General features: G+C 39.1%; 1 protein-coding gene across 1 annotated transcript in view; it reads right to left on the bottom strand.

Moving 5' to 3' along the window:
• The window catches only part of polr2g (RNA polymerase II subunit G), a 29441-nt gene extending 2702 nt beyond the window's left edge, over positions 1-26739 (bottom strand). The window contains exons 1-5 of the mRNA XM_039760698.1: positions 26574-26739; positions 22553-22662; positions 17404-17563; positions 11244-11294; positions 10786-10851 (exon numbers count right to left, since the gene is read on the bottom strand). Coding sequence (XP_039616632.1) covers positions 10786-10851; positions 11244-11294; positions 17404-17563; positions 22553-22662; positions 26574-26585 — 399 coding nt within the window. The 5' untranslated portion in view covers positions 26586-26739. The remainder of the gene's footprint in view (positions 1-10785; positions 10852-11243; positions 11295-17403; positions 17564-22552; positions 22663-26573) is intronic.
• Positions 26740-27162: the final 423 nt, after the last annotated feature.

Below are 27162 nucleotides of genomic sequence, written 5' to 3'. Positions count from 1 at the left end.
ACATATTCTACATACAATGCACTAAAAATCAGAACATTACAAAACTGCACTCTTGCTATGCAGTTCACATGTTTTTCAACTTTACTCCCTGTATTCACATGAAAATAGTGTGCGACTTATTTATTTACATCTAATAATACATTCTAAGAATATAGAAAAAAATCTTGCTTAAAATGTAAATTTCCCTATACATTTCATCAATAAGTAACAGAAGTACAAAACTTGTACAACTGCTTTAATTAGTATTAGCTGACGACCATGCACTCCATGGAATTAAAGCAAATCAGAATATAATCAAAATAAATTGGTGGCACACTGGTTAATTAGCTCTGCTGCCTTAATCAATGACTGTGTTTACAGGTACATGCATGACCAAGATAAGGCGAATAACCAAGGTAAGACAGAAACCTAGTTTCTTAAAAATCCGCATTTACACGTAAAACTAATCTTCTGAACTTTGAAAAAACATTCCCAATGTCTTTAAACTATGCAAAATAGAGTTAAACATCATTGGCCATTATGTATATGGGAAAAAAGCATGAAGCCTGTTATAAATAATCTTATGTTTTATAAATATATCTAGTACTTTATGTGCTCTTAAGTAAATTTCAGTAAACCTGAGCCCCTGAAGATTTGTGGTATGAACAACTAATAGCCGCTACGTCACCCAATTACACTGTTTCAACATACCTATAGCAAATAGGGGGATTAAAACTAAACTGGTACTTTATTAACAGGTTTCTGTTACCGGACTGCATGCAGCACACACTTCTGCTTGGCTGTGTGACTAGGCTCTGCCATTGAGCTGTCTGGTGATGCTGGCATAGCAACAAAACAGGTGTTTTTACTTGAATAATAAATATTGCATTAGCATGGGAAAACTTAAGCAAGACTTGCATAGATGGTCTACACTTCATCTGACTTTAGCTGGAAGAATTAATATTGTCAAGATGAATATCCTTCCTAACCTTCGTTTTTATTTCAAAGCATTCCAATATATATCAATAAATCATTTTTTAAGAAGTTAGATTCAACCATAACCTCATTTATTTGGAATTCAAGACATCCATGTATCCAAAGGGTGACCCTACAAAGACCTCAGACAGAAGGTGATATGGCTCTACCTAACTTTCAATTTTATTATTGGGCGGCAAATATTTGAGCTATAAAAACCTGCACATTGACATAAATGGATGAACATACAAAGGCTTGGTCCACAATAGAAATAAAATCCTGCAGTACTTCTTCATATTCCTTGCTTTGAACCCCAGTAAATACGAGTTATCGTCAATATACTAACAACCCAATTGTACATCATTCTCTCAGAATACAGAACCAATGTAGGAAGTACTTCATGACAGAGAAGTTTTTATTTGTAGCACGTCTGCAAGATATCCACCTTTTTCCACCATCTTAAATGTATGCAATTTTTAAAAGGTTTGGAAAACGTTCAAGATTAAATCACTTTTAAATTTGGACGTAGACAATGTCTTTGTATCCTACCAACAATTACACTTCAAATTTAACTTTCCAGCAACATAATTCTTGCACTACCTCCAAATTAAAAACTTTACAAAATCTAAGAAACTAAGCAAAATCTGAACAATTTTCGTCACTTCCCCCCTATTTCTATTCCGGAAAAAATATTGATCAGTCTTAAGGACTCAGACAGAATTCTTGTAATATACTAAAACATTTTAAAGTCCCTTCGTTTCAAAGATCACAAAATTCAGTGGAGAAAATGATTTCTCACTCAACAGAAAAGGAGTTGATGGCAGCCATGTACAGAATTCACTCTAGCTCCATATGCGAAAAGCATACAATTATTCAACTTAAAATCATCTATCGAGCACATATGTCTTGTTTAAAATTATGCAAAATGTTTCCAGGGCAAGATCCAACCTGCGAACGTTGCAATCAAGTCCCAGCCTCATTGGGCCAAATGTTTTAGGTATCCAACAAATTAACATCATTCTGGACCAAAAACTTTAAATGCCTTTCAGACAGCCTTGGAGTTACAATTTATCCTAATCCATTAACAGCTGTGTTTGGTGTACTTCCAGATTGGCTTAAGGTGGAGAAGGACAAACAAACTGTAATTGCTTTTACTTCACTATTAGCACATAGACTTATCTTGCTCAACTAGAAGAATCCTAGCTCATCTCTTTTAAGTCAGTGGGTAACTTATGTTTTATAGTATTTGAAATTGGGGGAAAAAAAAATCAAACTCTCACTTACAGGATCTGTGCAAAACTTTTTTTTTAAAACCTAGTAGGATCTAATCAATAACATTTTACAATAAGCATTGTTATAATAAGTTTGTTATACTATTAAGGTTAATGTCACTGTCTCTGTAAAACACTTGTAAATGATTTGTGTTCCTTTTTTGTGTTCATGCATAGCTGAGCCTCATTAAGTACAAGAAGTGTCAGCATTTAGAATGCTGGGGCCCAACTAGGATGTGATAGACCGGGACAGTGGAGGAATTTGTCGTCAGTCTGAAGAGAAGTGTGTGTGCTATTTGAATCTGCTGTCTGATGTCAGCACAAAATCTTCAGTCCTTGTTTGGAATTGTACTGTGTACCATCTGGGGGCCTGCACGTGCAGAAGGCAGTATAAAAAAGCTTGGAGAATTGCCAAACCCTGAGAAACTGTTGGACGGATGAAGATTACGTCAAATCGGTCCAAAATCCTTCCTTCGCTGTGAAGATGACTGCATACTGTACATGCCAGGCCCTCACCCTTAGATTGAGAATTGCTTGCTTCTCCCGTCTGCTATACAGAGTAAGCCGATATTAAACAAAGCTAAGTGTATCCTTTCTTTTCTGTGAGTTTGTCGCTCCCTATCGCTACGAGAGGGTTAACGCTCTTTTAGTTTATAAATTTTTTAAATTCAGGTTCATTAAGACGCCGCAATTGAAAAGAACATATTTCCAAGGAGCTAAAACCTCCTATCGGAAACATTCTGGTGTTGCAAGCAGGATTGTAGCTATATTAATAAGCCGTATATTTATGATGAATCATATATTTAAAACATATGCTTCGAATAATGTCGGCATGGAGGGTCTCAGTCAGGTCCTCTCCCAAATACCAGGGTGGTCACGCGCACAGTCTTGGACACCTGTGGCTGAGGTATTTAATTTATATACTGCCCCAATAGCGTGGCCTGAACTAGAAGGCAAAATTAATCCTTCATGTGTCCAAAAGGCGGTTTTGGCACTCAAGCTAGGACGCAGGAATAAAAAGGAACGCAAAGCTGCCGGTGAATTAGGATGGCTTCTGTTAACCGCAGTATGCGAGTTAGACCATAAACTTCAAAGTATGGTTATAGAATGTGGAGAACTTAAACAAGAAATTGAAGAAATCTCCACACATCACTGGTGGGATTTTTTCACTAAGTGGTCACCATCTAGTAACACTATTTTAAATATACTTTTTCATTCAATTGTATTGTTAATTATCATTTTTACCATTACAAATATTTACCTACATTTGCATATTAGATGAGTGAAGCAGGAGCTAGATAGACACTACACCCTATGTCTTTACAAGCATTCTTGAGGAGCTGTTTATATTGTGAAGGGGGATCGAGTACCTTTTACTTTGTGGATAAGTTCCTCAGGGATTGTTTTGCCACAGATCCAGTGACAAAGGGTGGTTTGTTATAATAAGTTTGTTATACTAATAAGGTTAATGTCACTGTCTCTGTAAAACACTTGTAAATGATTTTTGTTCCTTTTTGTGTCAATGCATAGCTGGGCCAGATTTAGTACAAGAAGTGTCAGCATTTAGAATCATGGGGCCCAACTAGGATGTGATAGACAGGGACAGCTGGAGGAATTTGTCGTAAGCCTGAAGAAAAGTGTGTGTTCTATTTGAATCTGCTGCCTGTTATCAGCACAAAATCTTCTGTTCTTGTTTGGAATTGTACTGTGTACCATCTGGGGGCCTGCATGTGTAGAAGGCAGTATAAAAAAGCCTGGAGAATTGCCAAACCCTGAGAAACTGTTGGACGGATGAAAAGTACGTCAAATCGGTCCAAAATCCTTCCTATGCTGTGACGATGACTGCATACTCGACACGCAAGGCCCTCACCCTAGGATTGAGAATTGCTTGTTTCTCCCGTCTGCTATGCAGCGTAAGCCAATATTAAACAAAGCTAAGTGTATCCTTTCTTTTCTGTGAGTTTGTCGCCGCCTATCGCTACGAGAGGAATATCGCCCTTTTAATTTATAATTATTTAAATTCAGGTTCATTAAGACGCCGCAATTGAAAAGAACGTATTTCCAAGGAGCTAAAACCTCCTATTGGAAACAAGCATTTAAATATAACATGAAATACTGAGACTGATTATGTCAATCAGGAGAAGGGATAATGTGATCACCTGAGCATTTGCCTTAGGAAAGCTATCTTGTGGATGTTTCCACCTGTGGCTACTGAAAGCGTGTGCACACACAGTGCAACAGACACACATGCAGATTACAAAAACCTTAACTGTAACCTGGTGAAGGGTTTATATGACATAATGACTGGGTTACTCAGGAAAAAGCTGCATCTGTTAGCTAGGTTTCTCAGAGACCCAATAATCTAGATTCTCTAGAGGAAAGGTTTGCATGGCATTTTAGAAACCAGTTTTCTGTGAATAACCAGGTTGCTAAAGTGCATGTGAATGCACTGACTGATTAAGCTTTGTGGGGAGTATGTTAACATAAAGTGGAACATAAATTTGATGCTGTTCTGCCTTAATGTCATGAGACCTTCTCACACATGAAGGCTACCCTAGAATTTTACCTGTAAAAGTTGTGATTACATACACTCAAATAAGCAATTTCCCAGGTCAAGATCTTATTTAGTCCTCAAGAACTTTCTAGATTTATAAAGCCATAAACTTGGAAGGTCTCAATAGCCTCATGTGAGACATAAATTTTCAGGATCTACTGTTTGTGTAAAGGAAGCTATGGGTGACACTGGTATGGCAGCATGGAATACAAGCCTACTGTATATACAGTATGCGATTTTAACAGTACTCTCATACAAGGTAAAATGTAGCATTAAGGATCCAAGTAGGACCTGGTAAACAATGCCCAACTCACTCTGCAGAAAAATATATATTATGCTCATGCCTCGCAGTTAAACTGATAAAATCTACCTGGAAATTACTATATCTGGGTACATGCGCCAAAATTATGCTGCCGGAAGTGGGGCAACAAGCACCTGAAGCACTAACGGGAGACTAACTGTATATAAGGGGCCAACAGGGACTACTCGGTGAGCCATAGTCAGGAGAGAGACGAAGCTTGCCAAGGAGGAGTGGAGGACAAAGAAAAGAAAGGAGAAAAGCAAAAGTATTGTGTTTGTGCTTTGTGATTGTGTTGTGGCTTGTGGGAACGGGGAAGAAGTTGCCCACAAGTGAAGAAACAAAATAAAAAAAGCTTGTGCTTTTATCAGTGAGCCTCCTGCGTCAGGTGACTAGTACGTCCCCTAGAGTTGTCACAATATACACACATTTTATTTTTATATATATATATATATATATATATATATATATATATATATATATATATATATATTACTAGCAAAATACCCGCGCTTTGCAGCAGAGAAGTAGTGTGTTAAAGAAGTAATGAAAAAGAAAAGGAAACAGTTTGAAAATAATGTAACATGATTGTCAATGTAATTGTTTTGTCACTGTTTATATATATATATATATATATATCTGGGGTGCGAGCAGCTGTTGCTGGGGGTGCCAGAATCCATCGAGGAAGACAAATGAAAAACATTACATTTGAACAAAATCTTAATTTATCTATCCATTCCTAAATAATTAAATGGGCAGGCTATTTCGTATCAGTGCAATATGCTGCTTGTTAAAACGGATGACTCCTGCTCTTACATGCATTTACTGTAGTGCTGCGAGGGTATTACGAACTACCGTATCTGTTCAAGTTCTATTTAAATTTTAAATATAAGTCATTTTTATTTAGTCGACAGAAATATGTTTGGTAGGAATGTAAGTTAAATTTAGTCATCATTACATAAATTTTTCTTCACCATAGAAATTTAAAGGCTAAATTCAACTTACATTCCTACCAAAGATATTTCTGTCGACTAAATAGAGCCTACTTATATCCAAATTCGAGCTATTGAGCTGTCACTTGCCTGCCTGGATGTCACCCTCGCTTTGCTCTTACTTTTTTACTGTTCATTTAATCATGGCTAGTCACAAAAAATTTAGAACATGGAATGAGGATTACACTGAGTATGGCTTTACCAAAACAATTATTGATGGCGAATAAAGTATCCATTACTCATAAAGCTTCAATTGGTGATCTTTTCTTCTGCGCTAACCTCATATTTTTTCATAGTTCTTCTCAAACCAAGGGGGTAATATATATAGAATTAGTTTTACTGTCAAATAATGCAAACAGAACGCGGCACGTGTTTCGCCCTAATTCTGGGCTCATCAGTACACACTCACTGCACCCCCTCTCGGGCTAAGCCTCTCGTGTTGCGCCACGTCGTGTGGTTCGTTTATTTGACAGTATGTAGATCGGTATGTGTATATATATATATATATATATATATATATATATATATATATATATATATATATATATATATATATATATATATATATATATATATATATATATATATATATATATATATATATATATATATATACTCCTGTAGCCACAATAAATGCCTTTATTTTATAGACAAACCAGGGATGAACAAGTTCCTTTCTACTGCAGCCACAACGGCGACGCACATAAAAAACATCAATAATAACTCATAAACTTGCAATATTATTTAGGAAAATCGCAACATTTTACTCACCAAAATTGGATTATTTGTAAACAAAATCCATCGTCCTCTCTTTCCTCAAAAACAGTTCAATTACTCTGTCGTACGGATTATCCGTGCGCTTTAGTTCCATCAAAACCTCACTTTCTATCGCCATCGAAGCTAATGCTGAAAGGCGAACCCACCCTATGGTATTTCTAGCATAAGTTTGATTTTGCTTTAGGGCTGAAAATGGTCGCTCGACAGAAGCAGTGTACACAGGAATGCTCATCACCAAATATACCAAAGTGAACAGCTGCCCAAACTCTCATTCCGATTTTTCTGATGAAAGAAGTCAAGGAGATCAGTGGGAGATTCTCCTGCAAAATCATCCATGGCATACATTACAGTCAGTTCTGTTTTTAGCCGAGACAGATCAAAAAGCGCTCCGAGGCTCTTGTGTTAAACTGGAGAAGGCTGCATGCATGAAATTTTTCTTGTATTCCCGAAACCTCTGGGGCTCAAGAAGCGTGACAAACATCAGGTTTTCATGGTCTTGAAATCTGGTCTGTGTCTGGAAAATAATATTGTCCAGAATCCTGCCATGGAGTTGGCCATAGTGCATGCGACGATCTTTCGCGCGGTGCGTTCAATGGCCTCGTAGAGTTCCTCATATCGACTTCTATATCTATCTATCTATCCAATCAATGGGTCTGAATACGGTGACGTTGCCGTACGCCTACTAGAGGGCCCTACTGACACCAACTCAAAATCTGATTGGTTGAAGCAACAGGTTAATCGACATTTATTCTGTGTCAGAGTGCCTCCACAACAGATTGTGAAAGCCTCTCTGCCTGGCAAGAAATGATGGCTGAAATGTGATTGGTTAAATGCTTTAAAACAAAACTCCGCCTCCCACGACTATCGAGTTGGAGTCTATTCTCTCTGCCTGGCAACAAATGACAGCTGAAATGTGATTGGTTAAATATTTTAATACGAAACTCCGCCTCCCATGGCTATCGAGCTGCATTCTACTACAGTATATGGATGAAAATACATTCCAGTTATGACCATTACGCGTAGAATTTCGAAATGAAAACTACCCAACTTTTGTAAGTAAACTGTAAGGAATGAGCCTGCCAAATTTCAGCCTTCTATCTACACAGGAAGTTGGAGAATTAGTGACGAGTGAGTGAGTCAGTGAGTGCACAATATTTTTTTCATATCAGTTTGTATAGATATATATCACAATATAAATCAAACCTTTTTACAGCTCAATGAGATGTAAAGCTATTATAAGGATAATTTTGGTTTTAATATTTATTTTTTGTCAGAAGTTGAACATGACAAATGTACTGTAGAATATTATACAACTGAATTTCAAATAAATAAAATAGGTATATATTATGAACTAAAATCTTAATTCTGACCAGTCAAAAGCTTCAAGTGTTACAGGAGAACATAAACAAAATGCACAACTTAATTCTTTGGTCCATTCCAAATACAGTGATCCCTCGCTATATCACGCCTCGACTTTCGCGGCTTCACTCTATCACGATTTTTTCTCATACATGCTTACGTCACTACGCATGCGCTTTCTGGGAACTTTTATCTAAGCCCCACGATGGCTCCTAAACGTACTGCTTTTTCTAAGCCTTCTAACAATAAAACCAAGCGCCGGAGGAAGATGCTTACTGTCCAGGAGAAGGTGAAACTCTTGGATATGATCAAAGATGGCAATACCCTACAAACGCCTCCTCACGCAAATGAAAAGACAGCCTATCAAGATGTTCTTCAGCCGTGCACCCAGACACCCACTGCCTACTCCTAGTACTCCTTCAGCGGAAGAAGTTAACAACGCACCTGCTGAAGATACTGCACCACCTGAAGACTCTCCTACTGAGGTCGTGCCTTCATAGGTTAGTGGTCATGTGTAAGAACTGTGTGTGTGTGTGTGTGTGTGTAATTAAATGTACAGTACAATAATCTACTATATAAAAGCTGTCAGGATTGTCCTTCCGTCCCGTGAGTGCAAAGCGTAGCGGTATTCCGCTTATCACAAACTTGCTACTTGCGGCTTGTGGTACGAAGCGACGCGATGTGAGCAGAGTTCTGGTGCTCCCATCGTTCCCTTGCTTTTGGCCGCAATGCGCTGGAAAAATAGACAAAATTATGTCTCGGGAAATAATGATGATGCGTAGTAAATATCAGGGAAGATGGTGCTTGCTTATTCTCATCTATAGCTTATTTAGTGCATGAAACTCCATCTTTAGTGGTACATTGTATGACTTTCGACAGGCACTCGAGGGGATAAAAAAACTTTTCGGTTTTCGGGAGATGTTATGAATGGGCACTTTGATGTTCTCATTCCCTACACTTACATACCTGATGTACACATGGAGCACATACAAATTGAGGATAAAAGTCGGTCGCCTTAAAAGGCGGGTGAGCCTAGTAATAATATGATATTTGTAACGTCTAATGTGTCTTATTTTGTCTAATATATTGGGAAATACGAGTGTAATGGTGACTAAAGGGTGTTATTTCATGTCTAGGGGGCTCTAATAATGTTAAAAAACTTATTTATAAGGTCGTAAACAGGTTTTCTATACTCTAACTGCGAAAATATTCGATTTATAAATAAAGAATCCTACTTTGTGAAAATTCATTTATCACGGTAGAGTCTGGAACGGATTAACCACGATAAACGAGGGTTCACTGTAAATAAAATAGGTAACACAAAATGAAGAAGTCTTAATTCTGACCAGACCAAAGCTTTCAAGTTTTACAGGAGAACACAAAGTAAATTTTTTGTGAGTTCCAAATAAATGAAGTAGGCATTAATACAAAATAAAATGTCAAAAAACACCTCCATCTTTACTGTATCCTTTCCTTTGTATAGGTTCAAACTTTTTTAAAAGGTTGTGAAACAAACCCACAAATAGACAAAAAACATTCTGTATATATCCTCTGTACAAATTCAAGCAACTTTCAAATATAAATGAAAAAATAAACAAAACTGACATAATCACTCAACTGTGGTCAGCTTTTACTCCAAGGCAAAAGAGAAGGCACAAGAAATCCCCATTAGTGAAGTCTGCATTGTATGTGCTCTAAAGAATGGCACTGCTTCAGATGGTACAAATGATTAGTGGTATTACTCATCCTTGTGGAAAAACACTATCAACAAAGTTTTCAGGGCACACTACTCTTCTTCCGGTCAGACTTTAAATAGCCAAATTATCTCCACACTATCGACTTCTCTGGACCCCTCTTTCCAACAATGTCATCGTCTTTTGAGCCTTGGGCTGTGTCCATTGGGGTGTCATCTTTGGTAACGCTAATTCTTTTCAAGTTTTCCTTAACATTTTCTGTTGTGATACGCTCAGTGCTGTGTGCGCCAACCTAACCTGACATGGCTGGAACAGAGTTACAATGATTGGTTTGGCATGGCGCTACTCTCATTATCACTGGATGTTCATGTTAACTGTCAAAGCATAGATTGAATAAGTTTTAGTGATGTTGTATTGACCAGGTCTTATATTTCTTCTTCTTTTTTTTTTATTTTATTAATTTTATTACAATCCAAACAAAGCAATCAAGTTTTTACAAAAAGAAAAATTAAGTTAAGAACAGATCGATCTCCACCCCTGAGAGAGAGAGCAAGCCACTTGTAAACATACCTAAATTAATAAATTCTCAGGTCTCATATTTCTATTGATGAAAAGTTATTTTGCGATAATTATCATTTTATCACCCAACCCTGATATACATACACACAGTATATATTAAATACTTTTATTTAACATCTATGCTGTCAGACAACTAAGAAAACTGTATAAGTAGAAAGGTCACAGTAAAAATATGATTTCCTATGAAATATACACTTTATATCAAATTCTGTGCAGTCAATTATTTGGCTATTTAAGCGAGTACAGTGCATCAAATTGGCTGGTTCATGCTACATTATTTAATCTATTGTTACACAGCCACACTCACCTCATCGACAGTTTTATAGCATGGTGGATTGGAATTTGGATCAAACTCCATCTCTGAGGGAATGGACTGTAGACGAGAACAAGTAGAACTAATAAGTCACTTATAGTATACACTTTATATTCTTTTAGGAATATACAACACATATTACAAATGATAACACTGTATATCATGTGTATAACTGTACTGTATATTAATGCCTTTATGATAAAAGCAGTATTTAGAATAGCATAGCAGCAAAACATGCATTACTTGCCAAACTTACATTTAACATACATAAAAAGTGTTTCAGAGTTGCTTTTGTATTTAGCAACAGGTATTGCTGTGAAAAATAACTGTAAAATGTATTAAAATCACATCTTAATATATTAAACCAAATTCACAAATACAGTACATAAAAATAACCGGATTTATTATCCCAGGCTTTTGTGGATGCTAGATGATTAAAGATTTTGACTTACATGTCTAGAGATAAAGCAAGACATGGGTCCAATCTCTGTGAAAAGGCCCACCTATGGGACAAAAAAGAATCAAAGAAAAATTAAGCAAAAATTACAAAAAAATGAAAAATATTTCTAAAGTATATTATTAATGTATCCAGCATAATTACAGTGGAACAATGTGTGGCTCTGCTACCTCACAACACCAGAACTCTGTGTTTAAATCTTGCTGTATGTGAAATTTGCACATACTCCGTTTCCTTATGTGTATTTTCCTCAAGTATTTGCTGTTTTAATCTCAGATCCTAAATGCATGTGTTGGGTGTTTGGCACCTCTAATGTAGTCTTATCATTTTGAACCTACTTAAACCAATTCATGGTCACAGTGGGGTAGTGTGTATCTGAGCAACATCCAGTGAAAGGAATGATTCAAACTGTCTATATAGGGCCAAAACAGAATCACCAGTTAATGTACCATGAACGTCATTTGTATGTAGGACGAAAGCCAGAGAGTACCTGGAGAAGAGCCCACACTGATACAGCACACTGCATAGAGAACGCGACTGGATACTGCATTCAAAATTATGACTCTGCAGGTATAAGGCAGCATCACTAAACACTGCACCATTATAACACCTATATGGTCACTACCAATTAGAAAGAGCAGCAGCCATAATATAAATCATTAATGCTGGTATTATAATAAAACAACTCAACACAGCTTCAAGTTAGACAGAATGTCAAAATTAGAGACTGCATTTTTTTGTTTAATCTCATTGCCTCCGAGGGTGCCAAATTCAACAATTGTATATTGAAGGATGGGGAATCCCTTAGGACTCTTCATTAAGTTCAAAATATCCATACCACTAAAGGATCAGAAGAGGCACCAAATTCACATGAAGCACACTAGAAAACAAGTAAGCAAAATAGAGAACCAGCAGGTAGCTGCCTCCTTCACTGCAGCCTGTGGTACGACAAACAAAACACCCTGAACAAACATCTGTACTTCCTCCAAATTTTGATAAGCCTCTCTTTCCATTTATGAAGTCCAAAACACTCACTCACTTTTCTAGAAGCTGTTGTTGCTGTTCCCTGTTTGTGGGTATTGTATGCATTGTATTTCTAGATAAAAGATTACTATCAGTCAATTCTCACAAACAAGCTGCCTAACCCCTATGACTTATGACCTACTACTGGAAAATCAAACAAGTTCAATATTCTCCTAGTGAGATTCAGAGAGTTGAAGTCTCTGCTAAAAGATAAAAAAATATCTCCTACAATACAAGGAACAAACACTATTTCCATGCACATCTTTGAATAAGCGCAGAACCTGTTGGCCTTGAATGTTAGAACTTTCTTAACAGAACTACAACATATCAAAACCTTTTTGAAGGACTTATCTTTCAAAATTTTAAATGAAATACTTATTCAGGTTTACCTGCACTTAATGTACAGTATGAACATAAAATTCACAGAAATTAACTTGCCTAAAAAATGTATGTGGATTTCAGATATAATCCATAAGTATACATAGGAAGAACCAGTTCAGTATAGTGAAGTCCGGTTACCTTGAGATCATGTAAGCAATCAAAAACAGCAACCTAATATTCTTAAACCCACCCAATCTAATTTGCAAGTTTAAGTAGTCAGATGTTCTTCATATAACGTGAATGTACAAGAGTCCATAATGTGTTTTGTTGTAAAATCTCATTATCAGTCTGAATTATACACCATTTACAAATAGTATTAATTTACTTTACAATGATTATATCACAAAAATTTGCAGTCTTCATTCTAAAAACGTCTAGAAATAACAAATGTAATGAGATATACAATAAACATTAAATAATGTAGAAATTTGCTGACAAATACAATGGCAATGCTTAATTGTAGAAATTCAATATGCAGACTACACAAATGGTATAAAAAAAAAACCTATCAGGAAAAACAAGCCAGTAAAATGAATATGGGCATTTAAAGCAGACATAAACATTATTCATTTTCTGTCCATAAAGTATAGAATCTGTCACTGAAAACTGTGTGTGTGGCAATTATAAGAAATCATTTTTCTTGAGTTGCAAAATTGTTCTACTTCTCCTAGAAATAATTGCACATATTGGCAATGAAGTGCAGGAATTTGTTATTTCACAGAGTTCGCTCAGTTGTACAGAAAGTTAGGACCTCAAAGAACTGAAAACAAAATGTTTAATAGGTCATACATCTTTAAAAGAAGCTTGCACAAGGTGTCTGTCTACAAGAAACTGCCTCTGTGGTTATATTAATAAATGACATCAAAAGGGGGCTACAACAAATAAACGTACATAGTTACATACTAAATCTTTCAACTTTGGCAACACAAAAAAAATTGCCTTATTTGTCAACAGGCCATAAAACAGGACATCTTAATTATGATCAACATGTCACTTTATCTTTACCATACTTTTTTTTAACATGATAAAAGGTAACCGAATTACCTAGTGTCAGTTTTCAAAGTTCCCATTTGCAATGAGACACTGGGCTAAAGAGAAAACCGAAAACAGAACTGATGACTACTTCTTTGTTATGTATATTCAATAATGTACAACACGCTTTAAAAATGTATCTAACGGTTTAAAATGAAGCATGAATGCTTAGTGTTAACTTTTAGTATCTGCAGGGGGGAAAAAAAAATCTGAAGAGCCTCAACTAATATACATATTTTAAAACATTCCGATGTCAATGCTGTTTTTGTATATATATTAAAAATTTCGACAAACAGTAACATGCAATTAAATGAACATAATGTAATTAGTCCAAGCTGTGCGTCGAGGTGAGTCCGACTATATCTAGGTCGAGAGGTTCCGGCTAGATATAGTCGGACTCACTTCGACGCACAGCTTGGACTCTGGAACCAATCTCCTTGAGAGGGGCTGGACTCTCTACCACTCTGGAGTTGCCCCCGGTGAGAGGCGCCGAGCAGGTGTGGGCATACTTATTGCCCCCCGACTCGGAGCCTGTGCATTGGGGTTTACCCCGGTGGACGAGAGGGTGGCCTCCCTCCGCCTTCGGGTGGGGGGGAAGGGTCCTGACTGTTGTTTGTGCGTATGCGCCGAACAGCAGTTTGGAGTATCCACCCTTTTTGGAGTCTCTGGAGGGGTTGCTAGAGGGCATACCTTCTGGGGATTCCCTCGTTTTGCTGGGAGACTTCAATGCTCACGTGGGCAATGACAGTGAGACCTGGAAGGGCGTGATTGGGAGGAATGGCCCCGATCTGAACCCGAGCGGTGTTTTGTTATTGGACTTCTGTGCTCGTCACGGATTGTCCATAACGAACACCATGTTCAAGCATAAGGGTGTTCATATGTGCACTTGGCACCAGGACACCCTAGGCCTCAGGTCGATGATCGACTTTGTGGTTGTGTCTTGGACACTCGGGTGAAGAGAGGGGCGGAGCTGTCAACTGATCACCACCTGGTGGTGAGTTGGCTTCGATGGTGGGGGAAGATGCCGGTCAGACCTGGTAGGCCCAAACGTGTTGTGAGGGTCTGCTGGGAACGGCTGGCAGAGTCCCCTGTCAGAAGTAGCTTCAACTCCCACCTCCGCAGAACTTCAACCACGCCCCGAGGGAGGTGGGGACATTGAGTCCAATGGGCCATGTTCCGCCTCTATTGTTGAGGCGGCTGACCGGAGCTGTGGCCGCAAGGTGGTCGGTGCCTGTCGTGGCGGCAATCCCCAACCCGTTGGTGGACACCGCGTGAGGGATGCCGTCAAGCTGAAGAAGGAGTCCTATAGGACTTTTTGTCCTGTGGGTCTCTGGAGGCAGCTGATAGGTACCGCAGGCCAAGCGAACGCTGCTTCGGTTGTTGCTGAGGCAAAACTTCGGGCATGGGAGGAGTTTGGAGAGGCCATGGAGAACGACTTTGGACGGCTTCGAGGAGATTCTGGTCCACCGTCCGCGCCTCAGGAGGGGAAGCAGTGCAGTGTCAACACCGTATATAGTGGGGATGGTGCGCTGCTGACCTCACTGACGCTAGGGTCGGTGGGAGGAGTACTTCGAAGACCTCCTCAATCCCACTAACATGCCTTCCAATGAGGAAGCAGAGCCTGGGGACTCTGAGGTGGGCTCTCCCATCTCTGGGACTGAAGTCACCGAGGTGGTCAAAAACTCCTTGGTGGCAGGGCCCCGGGTGGATGAGATACCGAGTTCCTTAAGGCTCTGGATGTTGTAGGACTGTCTTGGTTGACACGCCTCTGCAACATCGCATGGACATCGGGACAGTGCCTCTGGATTGGCAGACCGGGGTGGTGGTCCCCCTCTTTAAAAAGGGGGACCGGAGGGTGTGTTCCAACTATAGAGGGATCACTCTCCTCAGCCTCCCTGGAAAAGTCTATTCGGGGTTCTGGAGAGGAGGGTCCGTCGGATAGTCAACCTCGGATTCAGGAGGAACAGTGTGGTTTTAGTCCCTGGTCGCTGAACAGTGGACCAGCTCTTCACCCTTAGCAGAGTCCTGAGGGTGCATGGGAGTTTGCCCGACCGGTCTACATGTGTTTTGTGGACTTGGAAAAGGCATTCGACCGTGTCCCTCGGGAATCCTGTGGGGGTGCTCGGGAGTATGGGGTACCGGACCCCTGATAAGAGCTGTTCGGTCTCTGTACAACCGTGTCAGAGCTTGGTCCGCATTGCCGCAGTAAGTCGAGCCCGCTTCCAGTGAGAGTTGGACTCCGCCAGGGCTGCCCTTTGTCACCATTCTGTTCATAACTTTATGGACAGAATTTCTAGGCGCAGCCAGGGTGTTGAAGGGGTCCGGTTTGGTGGACTCAGGATTGGGTCACTGCTTTTGCAGATGATGTTGTCCTGTTTGCTTCATCAGGCCGTGATCTTCAGCTCTCTGGATCGGTTCGCAGCTGAGTGTGAAGCGGCTGGGATGAGAATCAGCACCTCCAAATCCGAGCATGGTCCTCAGCCGGAAAAGGGTGGAGTGCCCTCTCAGGGCTGGGGGAGAGATCCTGCCCCAAGTGGAGGAGTTCAAGTATCTCGGGGTCTTGTTCACGAGTGAGGGAAGAATGGAGCGTGAGATCGACAGGCGGATCGGTGCGGCATCCGCAGTGATGCGGGCTCTGCATCGGTCTGTCGTGGTGAAAAAGGAGCTGAGCCGTAAGGCAAAGCTCTCAATTTACCAGTCGATCTACCTTCCTACCCTCACCTATGGTCATGAGCTATGGGTAGTGACCAAAGAACGAGATCGCAATACAAGCGCTGAAATGAGTTTCCTCCGCAGGGTGTCTGGGCTTTCCCTTAAAGATAGTGTGAGAAGCTCAGTCATCCGGGAGGGGCTCAGAGTAGAGCCGCTGCTCCTCCGCATCGAGAGGAGTCAGATGAGGTGGCTCTGGCATCTGATCAGGATGCCTCCTGGACGCCTCCCTGGTGAGGTGTTCCGGACACGTCCAACCGGGAGGAGGCCCCGGGGAAGACCCAGGACACGCTGGAGGGACTATGTCTCCCGGCTGGCCTGGGAACGCCTTTGGGATTCTCCCGAAGAGCTGGAAGAAGTGGCCGGGAGAGGGAAGTCTGGGCCTCTCTGCTTAAGCTGCTGCCCCCGCGACCCGACCTCGGATAAGCGGAAGAGAATGGATGGATGGATGGATGGATGGATAATGTAATTAAGTTTACAAACCAGAAAAATGTTTGAGTAATATGGGTAATAGAGAGATTTTACAGCTACACAGTTCTGGAACCTCCATTGTTTGTTCTGTATAAATGGTAGTGGTAGCGTACTTCCATTTTTCTTATAGTTTCCCTGTCCTCATATAAGGACAAACTTGCTGTCATGAACAAATGTCCCGTTAGTTTTCACGTGTTCTTAAGTACATGTTCTGTTGTTTACTAAACAGAAATTAGAGTGATTATTTTTGGTAATACCTCTGAAAATTCTAAAATCTTGATTAAGGAATGCAGGAAGTAACCTTAATGAGGTTTCTACTGGGCTGTTAAAGAGTATTAGTCTCAGTATGTAAATGTTTTAACTTCTACTTAAAATTTCACATCCAGTCATACATTTTTTTTGGGAAATATGTTTGTGCTTGGTCATTTTAACATAACAAATAACATCTCCTTTAAGCAAATGAGTTTAAGTATAATGTCACTTGATATCTAGAAAGCACTATTAGATGCAAGTTGAGAGGAAGATTATAAACCACACACCTTATTTACTTGTGTAACCACAGCATCAACCACCTCCCCCTTGAAAGGTCTGAAGACAATTGCCTTGTACTTGACAGGGTAAAGCACAAGGCCCCGGCTAGGCTGGATTATTCCTGCACCAATATTGTCAATGGTGGTAACAGCAATCACAAATCCATACCTTTGTGTAAAAACAAAACAGAATTATTTTAAAAAGTATGAGCTTTACAGATATAAAACACTGAAAAAAATATTGCTTTTACTATGCACAGTATTTACAAAACACTACCAATTCACTGATTTTTATGATGTAAATAAATATGAATCATTTAATAGATAAAATTGTGAAGGTCATGATGATAAAAGGGTAAGCAATTTTGATTTGTGCTACTTCCTCATAGTTCCAAGATACTGGATTTACTTCCTTGCCTCATCACCATATACTATATTCTTGAGATACGTGATGAATGTGTGCCTGTGCCACTGTTCTCTGGCTACTTGTCTAGGACTGGATTCTGCCTTACAGCCAGTGCTGCTGGAATGGATAAATTAACGGAATTTGGTAATGTTACATTAGTAATACCAGGAACCACTAGGAACCAGAAGAAGGGCATCAGCCTAGTCTTTTTTTCCATTATATGCAATTACTGTAAAGGAGGCATTACTTTTACATCAATTATATTGCATATAATCTATGGATATTTACATACCATGTATACAAAGGAAATTAATGCAGTGCTAATTGTTCTTTTTCTTACGTTTTTTATGCAATTGATTTTTTTTTCCTCCCCACCGATTTATGCAGCACATTACCTAATTTCTTCCAGGTTCTTTAGTATTTAGTCATACACAGCTTTTAATTACTCAGGAAAGTTTCCAACTTAAACTGAACACAATTGATAATTAACCAAACTATGTTTAGTCTGGCATTATTTTATGCAAAAGTGAGAAAGTAATTTAGCAAAAAACAAAATCCAAACAACTAAAGAGACTATATATAAAGGACACCTAGAAAAATAACACCCTGGGTACAAGCTTGCAAACTGTAAGGTGAAAAGGGCTGTAACCAATTACCACATCATCATAATGACCTCTCTTGAGAGGTTACTAGGCTTGCAAAAGCTGTAGAATTTACCTGTTCTGTTGAAACCATTTCACGATCATATTACCTCCTTCTATATCCTAAAGGTAACATGGGACAATTTTCTAGCCTAAATCACATATATGCAACTCCCAGTATTTTGTAAGAACTATAGTAGGTCCAAGCTTGGACATTGCCAAGTAACCAATGTCAAAGTTTTTAACTGGGATTTGTTCACACATATTTTAGACTTATTGGTAAATTCCTGAGATAGCATTCATATCTGCAAGGGGATAATGCTTGCACTGCTTGATGTGGAGTGACATCAGCTACGTAACAATAAGGCAAAATAATTGCAATAAAGTGCAAGGACAAGCAAGACATTGGCCCACTAATCACTGTTTACAATGTGGCAACTGTCAATGTTTGTGTCAGGTCACAAGTCACAAAGCCTTGCACTGTTGTAGCCTTCAATAACATAAGAGATGCGTCGATTGTGCAGTTCAGGCACTGACATTCTACCCTTTTATACTCAAGTGACAGAAACAAATATGACAAAAGTGTGCAAAGCAACACACTTCTACTGTCCCAATTGTAGCAACAGGTTGTGTCTTAGTGACTGTCTCTAAACATATTACACAAAGAATGGGTACCAAATTTGCATCAGAACATCCGAGTATTTTAATAGAAAAACTGCAAATCCATAAGCATCTTACTATTGTCTAAGTGGGAGAATCTCAAGAACACACCAATCACAATGCTCAAGCTACAGAGAAAGGAAAAATGGGAACATTCACCATTTACTTAACCATCCATCCATCATCCAACCCGCTATATCCTAACTATAGGTTCACGGGGGTCTGCTGGAGCCAATCCCAGCCAACACAGGGTAATAGGCAGGAAACAAACCCTGGGCAGGGCACCAGCCCACCGCAGCCCTTTACTTATATAGTCTTAATATTAATACTTCACCCCAGCTAACCGTTTTTATTAACCTGTTATATGAATTTTAACAATATTTTATTTTCTTCCAAAATTTTTATTTTCAAAGTGAGTTAAAATTAGTAATGCTTCCAACAATCTGCTGTTGATTGGGTCAGGAAGATTTTCACCCCAAATGACTAGAATGGTGTTCAGTAAATTAGTTGATCTTAAAAAAAGTGGAATACTTTAAAACACATTACTTTAACATGGCTTTCTCATAGCTTCATCTTAGCCAGCAGCCATATCACCCTGTAGCCCTAGACTGGTTGCCCACGGAAGCTAAGCAGGGTTGAGCCTGGTCAGTACCTGAATGGGAGACCTTCTGGGAAAAACTAGGTTGCTGCTGGAAGAGGTGTTAGTGAGGCCAGCAGGGGGTGCTCACCCTGTGGTCTGTGTGGGTCCTAATGCCCCAGTATAGTGATGGGGACACTATACTGTAAAAAGCACCGTCTTTCGGATGAGACGCTTAAACCGAGGTCCTGACTCTCTGTGGTCATTAAAAATCCCAGGATGTCTTTCGGAAAGAGTTAGGGGTGTTACCCCGGCATCCTGGCCAGATTTGCCCATTGGCCTCTGACCGTCATGGCCTCCTAATCATCCCCATACACTGATTGGCTTTATCACTCTGTCTCCTCTCCACCAGTAAGCTGGTGTGTGGTGGGCGTTCTGGCGCACTATGGCTGCCGTCGCATCATCCAGGTGGATGCTGCACACTGGTGGTGGTTGAGGAGATCCCCCCCTTTGTATGTAAAGCGCTTTGAGTGCCTTGAAAAGCGCTATATAAATGTAATAAATTATTATTAGTTAAATCCTGATGTTCTGTATATTCAATTAATTATCATTATTATTCATGGTGGCTCCAAAATCCGTACTAACCCCTACTTTCTCTTCTGTTCTTTTTCTGGTTTTCTGTGGTGGCGATCTGCGCCACCACCACCTAATCAAAGCACTGTGATGTCCCTACATTGATGGATTAAAGACCAGAAGTCCACATGACCGTCATCATTAAGTTCTTCCATGTGAACCCTGAATACAATGAGGACTGATTGAGGTAATTTATGTTAGGTAGAATGCCTAGAAGGGTCTGGGCGGTCTTGTGGCCTGGAACCCCTTCAGAATTTATTTTTTTCTCCTGCCATCTAGAGGGTTTTATTTTGTTTTTGGTTTTACTGTCCTCCCTGGTCATCAGACCTTACTTTTATTCTATGTTAATTAGTGTTCCCTAATTTTAATTATTTACTTGTCAGATGTCAGTCAGCCTATTGGAGAGAGTAAAGGTGGGAATATTGGCTTACATTAAAGAAAGTCGGATAACAAACTGAAAAAGGAAATGTGACGAGTTATGCTATGCATGGAAAGGAATGGCAGAAATTAGAAGAGAATAAGTTCAGACCCTTTCACTTTGTCCTGTAATTAAAACGGAGACTCCTTGTCTGAGAGTGGATGGTGAGCAAGCTTCTGTTTAGTGCAGCAACACATTTTTAACTAGAAAAACAACAGATAAAAAAAATTGCCCTTGCTGCTTAGTTAACAACAGGCAATTTATCTTAAGAGCCAAATGTGTCTACTTTACGAGCAAACTTAAGACTGTTAGCCTTTTTGATTAACATGAACATTTTAATAAAATTGAGGCTTGTAATTACAACAATTTTTATTATGAATAAATATTTTTTTAAATGTGTTATTACTTTTGTGGAACGTGGCCGGGACAACAGTTTAGCACCCAACACACACATTTTATTTATACTATTTACAATTGAAGTCAGTGCACAACCTAGTGCCTCCAGCACCGATCCCCCAAAGTCCAGGCCTCACTCTCCAGTGCCATCCTTCTGGCCGCCTCCACTTCTCTCTCGATCCCGAAGGAAGGGAGGCGGCCCCTTTTATAGCAGCCTGGATGGGCTCCAGCTGCTCCCCGACACTCCTCTGCGGACACTCCCCTGTGTGGTGGAAGTGCCGGCTGCGCACCCGGAAGCCCTCCGGGTGTACCCAGTCTTCTTCCCCCCAGCACTTCCTGGTGTGGCAGAAGTGATGAGGTCCAGGGTTCTTCAGGCACCGGGGCGCCCTCTGGCGGTGGCCCCCAGTGCATCCAGGGCGGTCGCCTCCTCGTAGTCTGGAGGAGGCGCAAGCCCTACCTCCAGTCCTCCTGGGCGTCCCGGCTGGGTACCACCCCCAGCCACGTACCACACTTTAAAAACTTTGTGGTAAGGGGATTTTATTTTTTGATGATCACTGAATAATAAGACTACACAATTTAATTTTGTTAATAAAAAATGAATAGGTAACACCTATCCTCTGCAGTTTAATTATAAAACTATCAATTTAATATAGAACAAAGTTTCTACATGGCTGATTATGCAGGAGCTTAGTGGAAACAAGAAAAAATTAAAATGATAAAGAAAACAAATTAATATCAGACCTGTCCAATTCTAGCAACATGAAATCAATGATTAATATCCCTAAAAATCCTGGTTGGAGCATCCCTACTTAAAATGTATAAAATATCACCAATTTACCAAGCTTTTAGTAGTGTATCACACACTGACATTACAGTTCTAACAAAATGTTCTCTTAATAAAAAAAAGGAAAACACCTTCTTACCAGCTAATTCAACCATACATACTTACAGAAGGCTGGACTAAGCAGTGTCTCTTAATATTTTCATAGATCTACCAGATTCAAATAACAAACCTTTACTGCACATTGATACTTCATTACTTTCTAAAGTAAAAGTAGAAACTATGACTCAATTTTAAAAATTGCCAACTCTCAACATCCAAAGACTATTACTAAAAAGAGAAACAAGGTTGGTTTTGATAGAGGGCATGTTTGCAGAGGGATCGGAATGGTATGTTTAGCATGTTGAGGTAAATCTTTTTGTAAATATGACATGTTTCAGGTACATTCTGGCTTCCCACTAGTAAATGCTAAAAGCCTGAATTATTTTCTAAGCAAAATCGCTCCAAGAATTTTTAGTGTGTTCATTTCTATTGAGCAGTTCTTATTTGTTTTGTATAATACTTTGGGAAAGTTAAAACGTTTTGCGCTGGTGTGAAACCACAAATAACTCACTCATAGAGAACAAAACAGAATAAGAATACTTACTTTCCAGTGCAGGTGCCTTCAACTTCAGTAAACAGTTTCTGCTTCACTGTGTTTAATAAATTTGGACCAAAATAACGGGGATGCAGCAAGATCTCATGTTCCAAGGAAATCTGAGAACAATCAAAACAAACTATTTCACTTGCACAGTTCGACTTCCAAGACATACAAAACCATCATTAGCGTAAAATGAAGATTAACATTTACTGATATTTAAATAACATTTTTCAACTTATAAACAAACTTAACTCCACAGCTAATTTTAATACGGCCACTGGATTACTAACATATTAAACCTAACAAGCTTTAATAAATCATTACAATGTGTTATTTTTAAAGTCAGTCTATGATATACCCTAATACGCCACAGACAGAAAAATCGCAACATTCTGCTCTAACAAACAAATGCCACCAAAGCTTAACTGCTTTTTACAGGATGTCCACCTTAATTCAAAAATGCTAGCAGATGTGGGTGTGGGTTGGTTCCTGCCTTGAACTGTACTGGGATAGATTCTGGCTTCACACAATCCAGGAAAATTAATGGATATTGTGAAGGAATTTTTTTCTATATTTTTCTACAGTTGTATATTCGTATTTCCTTTACAGAACAAAGGACTACTGCCAGCTACACATTAAAATGGTGATATTTGACCATGTGATAAATTGCTTTCTTAGTAACTTTAAATGGTCAATAGGATGCCTAACTGCTCTCTAGTTGTCATTTCTTACATATGCATACATAAATGTAGGTATGTCTGTGTAGTTAGAACAGCCTAATAATAATAATACATTTTATTTATATAGCACCTTTTACATGCTGAAGGCGCTTCAGAGTGTCTCAAAAAGAAAGCAGGAATATGTAACATTGGATACAAATGTTTCCTGAATAGAACTCTAAAACAGATAGGTATAGGATACACAAACCATTAAACAGAATAAAAGACTAAATTCAATACTAAAGGAAAAGCCTAAAAGATAACAATTTGTGATATAACACACACACACAAATTATACTGAGCATCTGGAAAGAGAGGTAAACTGAAAGAGAGGGCAGAACGTCAGGTTAAGTTAAATGTCTTCCTGAATAGATGAGTTTTAAGTTGTTTTTTAAAAGAATAAATTGAGTCAGCTGATCTAATTTATTTTGGGAGGTCATTCCAAACACCGGGTGCTATGGAGCTGAAGGCCCTGTCACCCCTAAAAGTGCAGGTTAGTGTGGCACACAACAGATTGCCAGAATCATAGGACCTTAGTGGGTGAACAGGAACACAGTGATGGAGAAGGTCACTGATGTAGTCCAGTACAGCAAGGTTGTTTAAAGGTTTGTAGGTTAATAACACAAATTTTATGTTCAATCATGCAAGACACAGGGAGCCAGTGGAGGCTAAGCAGGATGAATGCTCACTGTTGCTGGTTCATGTTAGAACTCTTGCAGCAGAGTTTTGAATCAACTGGAGCTGTGAAAGAAGATCAGAAGCAGCACCTGCCAGTAGGGAGTTACAATAATTGATCTGGGATGTGATAAAAGCATAAACATGTTTCTCAGCAATAGAAAAGGAGAGGAATGAGTGACCATGGGATATGGTACAGAGGTGAAAGAAAGAAAGTTTTTTAATGAGGTTTATGTGGGAGGAATAAGAAAGGAAGTAATCGAAAATGAAACCAAGGCTACTTGCTTCAGAAGAAGGTCTAATGAGAACACCGTTAAAAGTGACTGAGATGAAGATCATTTTCTTAAGTTGTGCTTTAGTGTATGAGTTCAGTTTTGTTGCAACCCAGGTTTTATTTTCACTGCATCAAGTTGTGAGCTGAGAAAGGTCTGATGAAGTTTCACTTTTAACACTGAAACAGAGCTGAGTATCTGCATAAAAATGATAACCCAGTCCAAAGCTACGAATAATACGGTCAAGGAGAAGCACATAAATACAGAAGAGCAGAGGGCTGAGCAGCTGTCTGGTGGTGAGCTGGACCTGCTGTTACCAAGACTGTCAAACTTTTGCCTATCATTCAGACTGGACTTAAACCACTGGAGGGCAGTGCCAGAGATAACCAACATGTTCTCCATTCTGGACAGTAGAATGTCATGTCTGACAGTGTCAAATGCTGCAATAAAACGTAACAGAATTAATATGCTGCTTTGTCCAGAGTCTGTTGCCATAAGCAAATAATTCGTTGCCTGAATCGGAGTAGTTTCAGAGCTGAGGTGCGCCCTGAAACCAGACTGAAGGTGTTCCTATCAAATTACTGAAAGTTAAGTAATTGGAGAGTTGGGAGGTTACAACACACTCAAGAACTTTTGACTGAAAAGTTAGATTGTTTTTTTTTTTTTTTTTAACATTGGGGTTACATAAGCAATTTTAAAAGCGGGTGACACTAAGCCAGTGTCAAAGGATGTTTTTATTATTGTCGTAACAGTTGATATTATGCCATGTCGTCAGGATTTAAGAAGTGTGGTGGGAATGGGGTCCAGTATGCAAGTAGCTGGCCTCAACTTACAAAGCCAGTCATTAACAAATGTACATGTGGCTGGTGAAAATTTATAAAAAAAGCTGGATGGAGTGGGAAGGCAGGGAAACATAAAAATGGATGATGAATTTATGTTAGTTGAATTATTTAGATCTTTAGTTTTATTACGGAAAAAGTGGAGGAGTTTTTCCACAGACTTCAGTAGACGAGGTAACTGGGCCAGGAGCAGGTTGATATAGCTTATTAACTACAGAGAGCAAAACCCTTGGGATATCATGGCCACTTTCTATTATTTTGCCATCTCTGTAAGCCCTTTAACAGTCAGAGAAAGCCTGGGCGTGCAGAGTGAGGCTAGTCTTGCAGGACATTTTCTCAAGGCGTCAGCTAGCTGCTTTCATAGACTGCACTTCTGAACTGTACCACGGAGCAGAGTGCTTAAAGTAAAATTACATCGGCTTTAAAGGAGTCGTTTAATCTTGTGCTGAAAGAAGGGGCTAAGTTATAATCTTCAACAAGATTACCTAGTGTGGATGGAATAGGTGAAGACAGAAAAAAATCAGAAATACAACTAGCCAGGATAGAGGGGTAGATATTGTTAAGGTTTCTGAAATAAATTTGACGTTTACAGGCAAGAGGAGGGTAAGTTAATGAGACAGCGTAAAGTGCTCCCTTATGATCAGAGAAAAGAACGAGAGTTCACTTGCCATTCTACAACAGATCTATTGAATAAAAGTGGAGAATGATTTCAGATTGATTATTTGAAAGAAATCAACAACAATGTATATAACCTTAATAGCTTATTTTGAAACTGTTAAATCACATAGTGCACAAAGGTGATTTTAACACACATTTTATATTACGTACATACACACATAAATTTATATCAGGGATTTGATTAATTAGAATACTTAAGACAAATCAAACTAAAATATCTGACTTCATAAAGGTTTTAATACGACACTAGTAATACTTCAAAAAATTATGTACCTGTGTTTCTAGATGCTGCTAATGATGGCTTAATTTGCGGTACGATGTGTGTTTTCTATTAATTTAAATATAGTCCTTAACTTTAATACATTAGTGTTTATCATGGCACCGGACTGCGGCGGTGTTTGGCATGTTGGACAGATATGCATTTAAGAATTTTACTTTTACTCTGTAATATGCACTACTATTATTACAACATAAAGTATGGTTTATGATTAATCTGCCGTTTTCACCTAAAATCTTGGATATAATGTCCTCAGTTGCAGTATTTGAAACTGTTCATCGAAGTTGACTAAGACATGCATTTTAAATACCAGGCACCAATCCCATGCAACTACGATCGTTACCTCGTTCTCCGTTTCAGCCTTCCCTCCATAACATTGCTTTCCTGCAACAGAAATCTGAAATCCACCCATCATCTAACATGTTGATCTAAATGCGCCCACCACTACACAATACATTTTATCTAATCATTTAATCTAAAAACGACGGTCTCCTTTTTCAACTAACTAACTTTGTTTCCATCAAAGTTTTATCAAACACTGACAAGAAATTGCAAAAAAATACATACGTGGTAAAACATCGCAGTACTTTCCCACAATCTAACACAAAGTATGTCTTCCTGTTGACTACTACTTTTAAAAACGCCAAATCCAACGGGCGAAATCACTCAAAAAGCACGGCTTCGCTCGTCCAAAAAAAAAAAGATAGATCCACTTCCAGGTCAACTTGCGCGTGACCTTACAAAAATTATGCACCCTCCACAGTAAATCTCGCGAGAGTCCTATTACGGACATATTTTTCGAAGCAAAGGAGGGAAAAGTTAAATCGTGTATGCTGTATATCATCGACAGGTGGGGTTATGTGAAAGAATGTGATATTGCACCTTCTTCTTCTTCACACAGTAGGTGGTAGTAATTCACCTTCAGCATAGGCGCGATCGATCCACTATAAACACCAAAGAAGAAGAAGAATATTATTTGTTATTAATCTTTTTTAAAATTCAATAGATGATGTGCGATCCGTTGCATAAACCGGTGTGGATGTGGCTTTAATGAAAGACACGAGGCAGGTCACACATTTTTCATTTTACAGCGCCATGTACTCATTGTTTATTCGATTACGTACTAGACAAGTGTACTACTTGCCATAACAGTGTT

The sequence above is a fragment of the Polypterus senegalus genome, chromosome 8, assembly GCF_016835505.1.
Source record: "Polypterus senegalus isolate Bchr_013 chromosome 8, ASM1683550v1, whole genome shotgun sequence".
Lineage (NCBI taxonomy): Eukaryota > Metazoa > Chordata > Cladistia > Polypteriformes > Polypteridae > Polypterus > Polypterus senegalus.
Note: the sequence above shows the minus strand (reverse complement) of the source record. Positions and strands in the feature narration are given on the sequence as shown.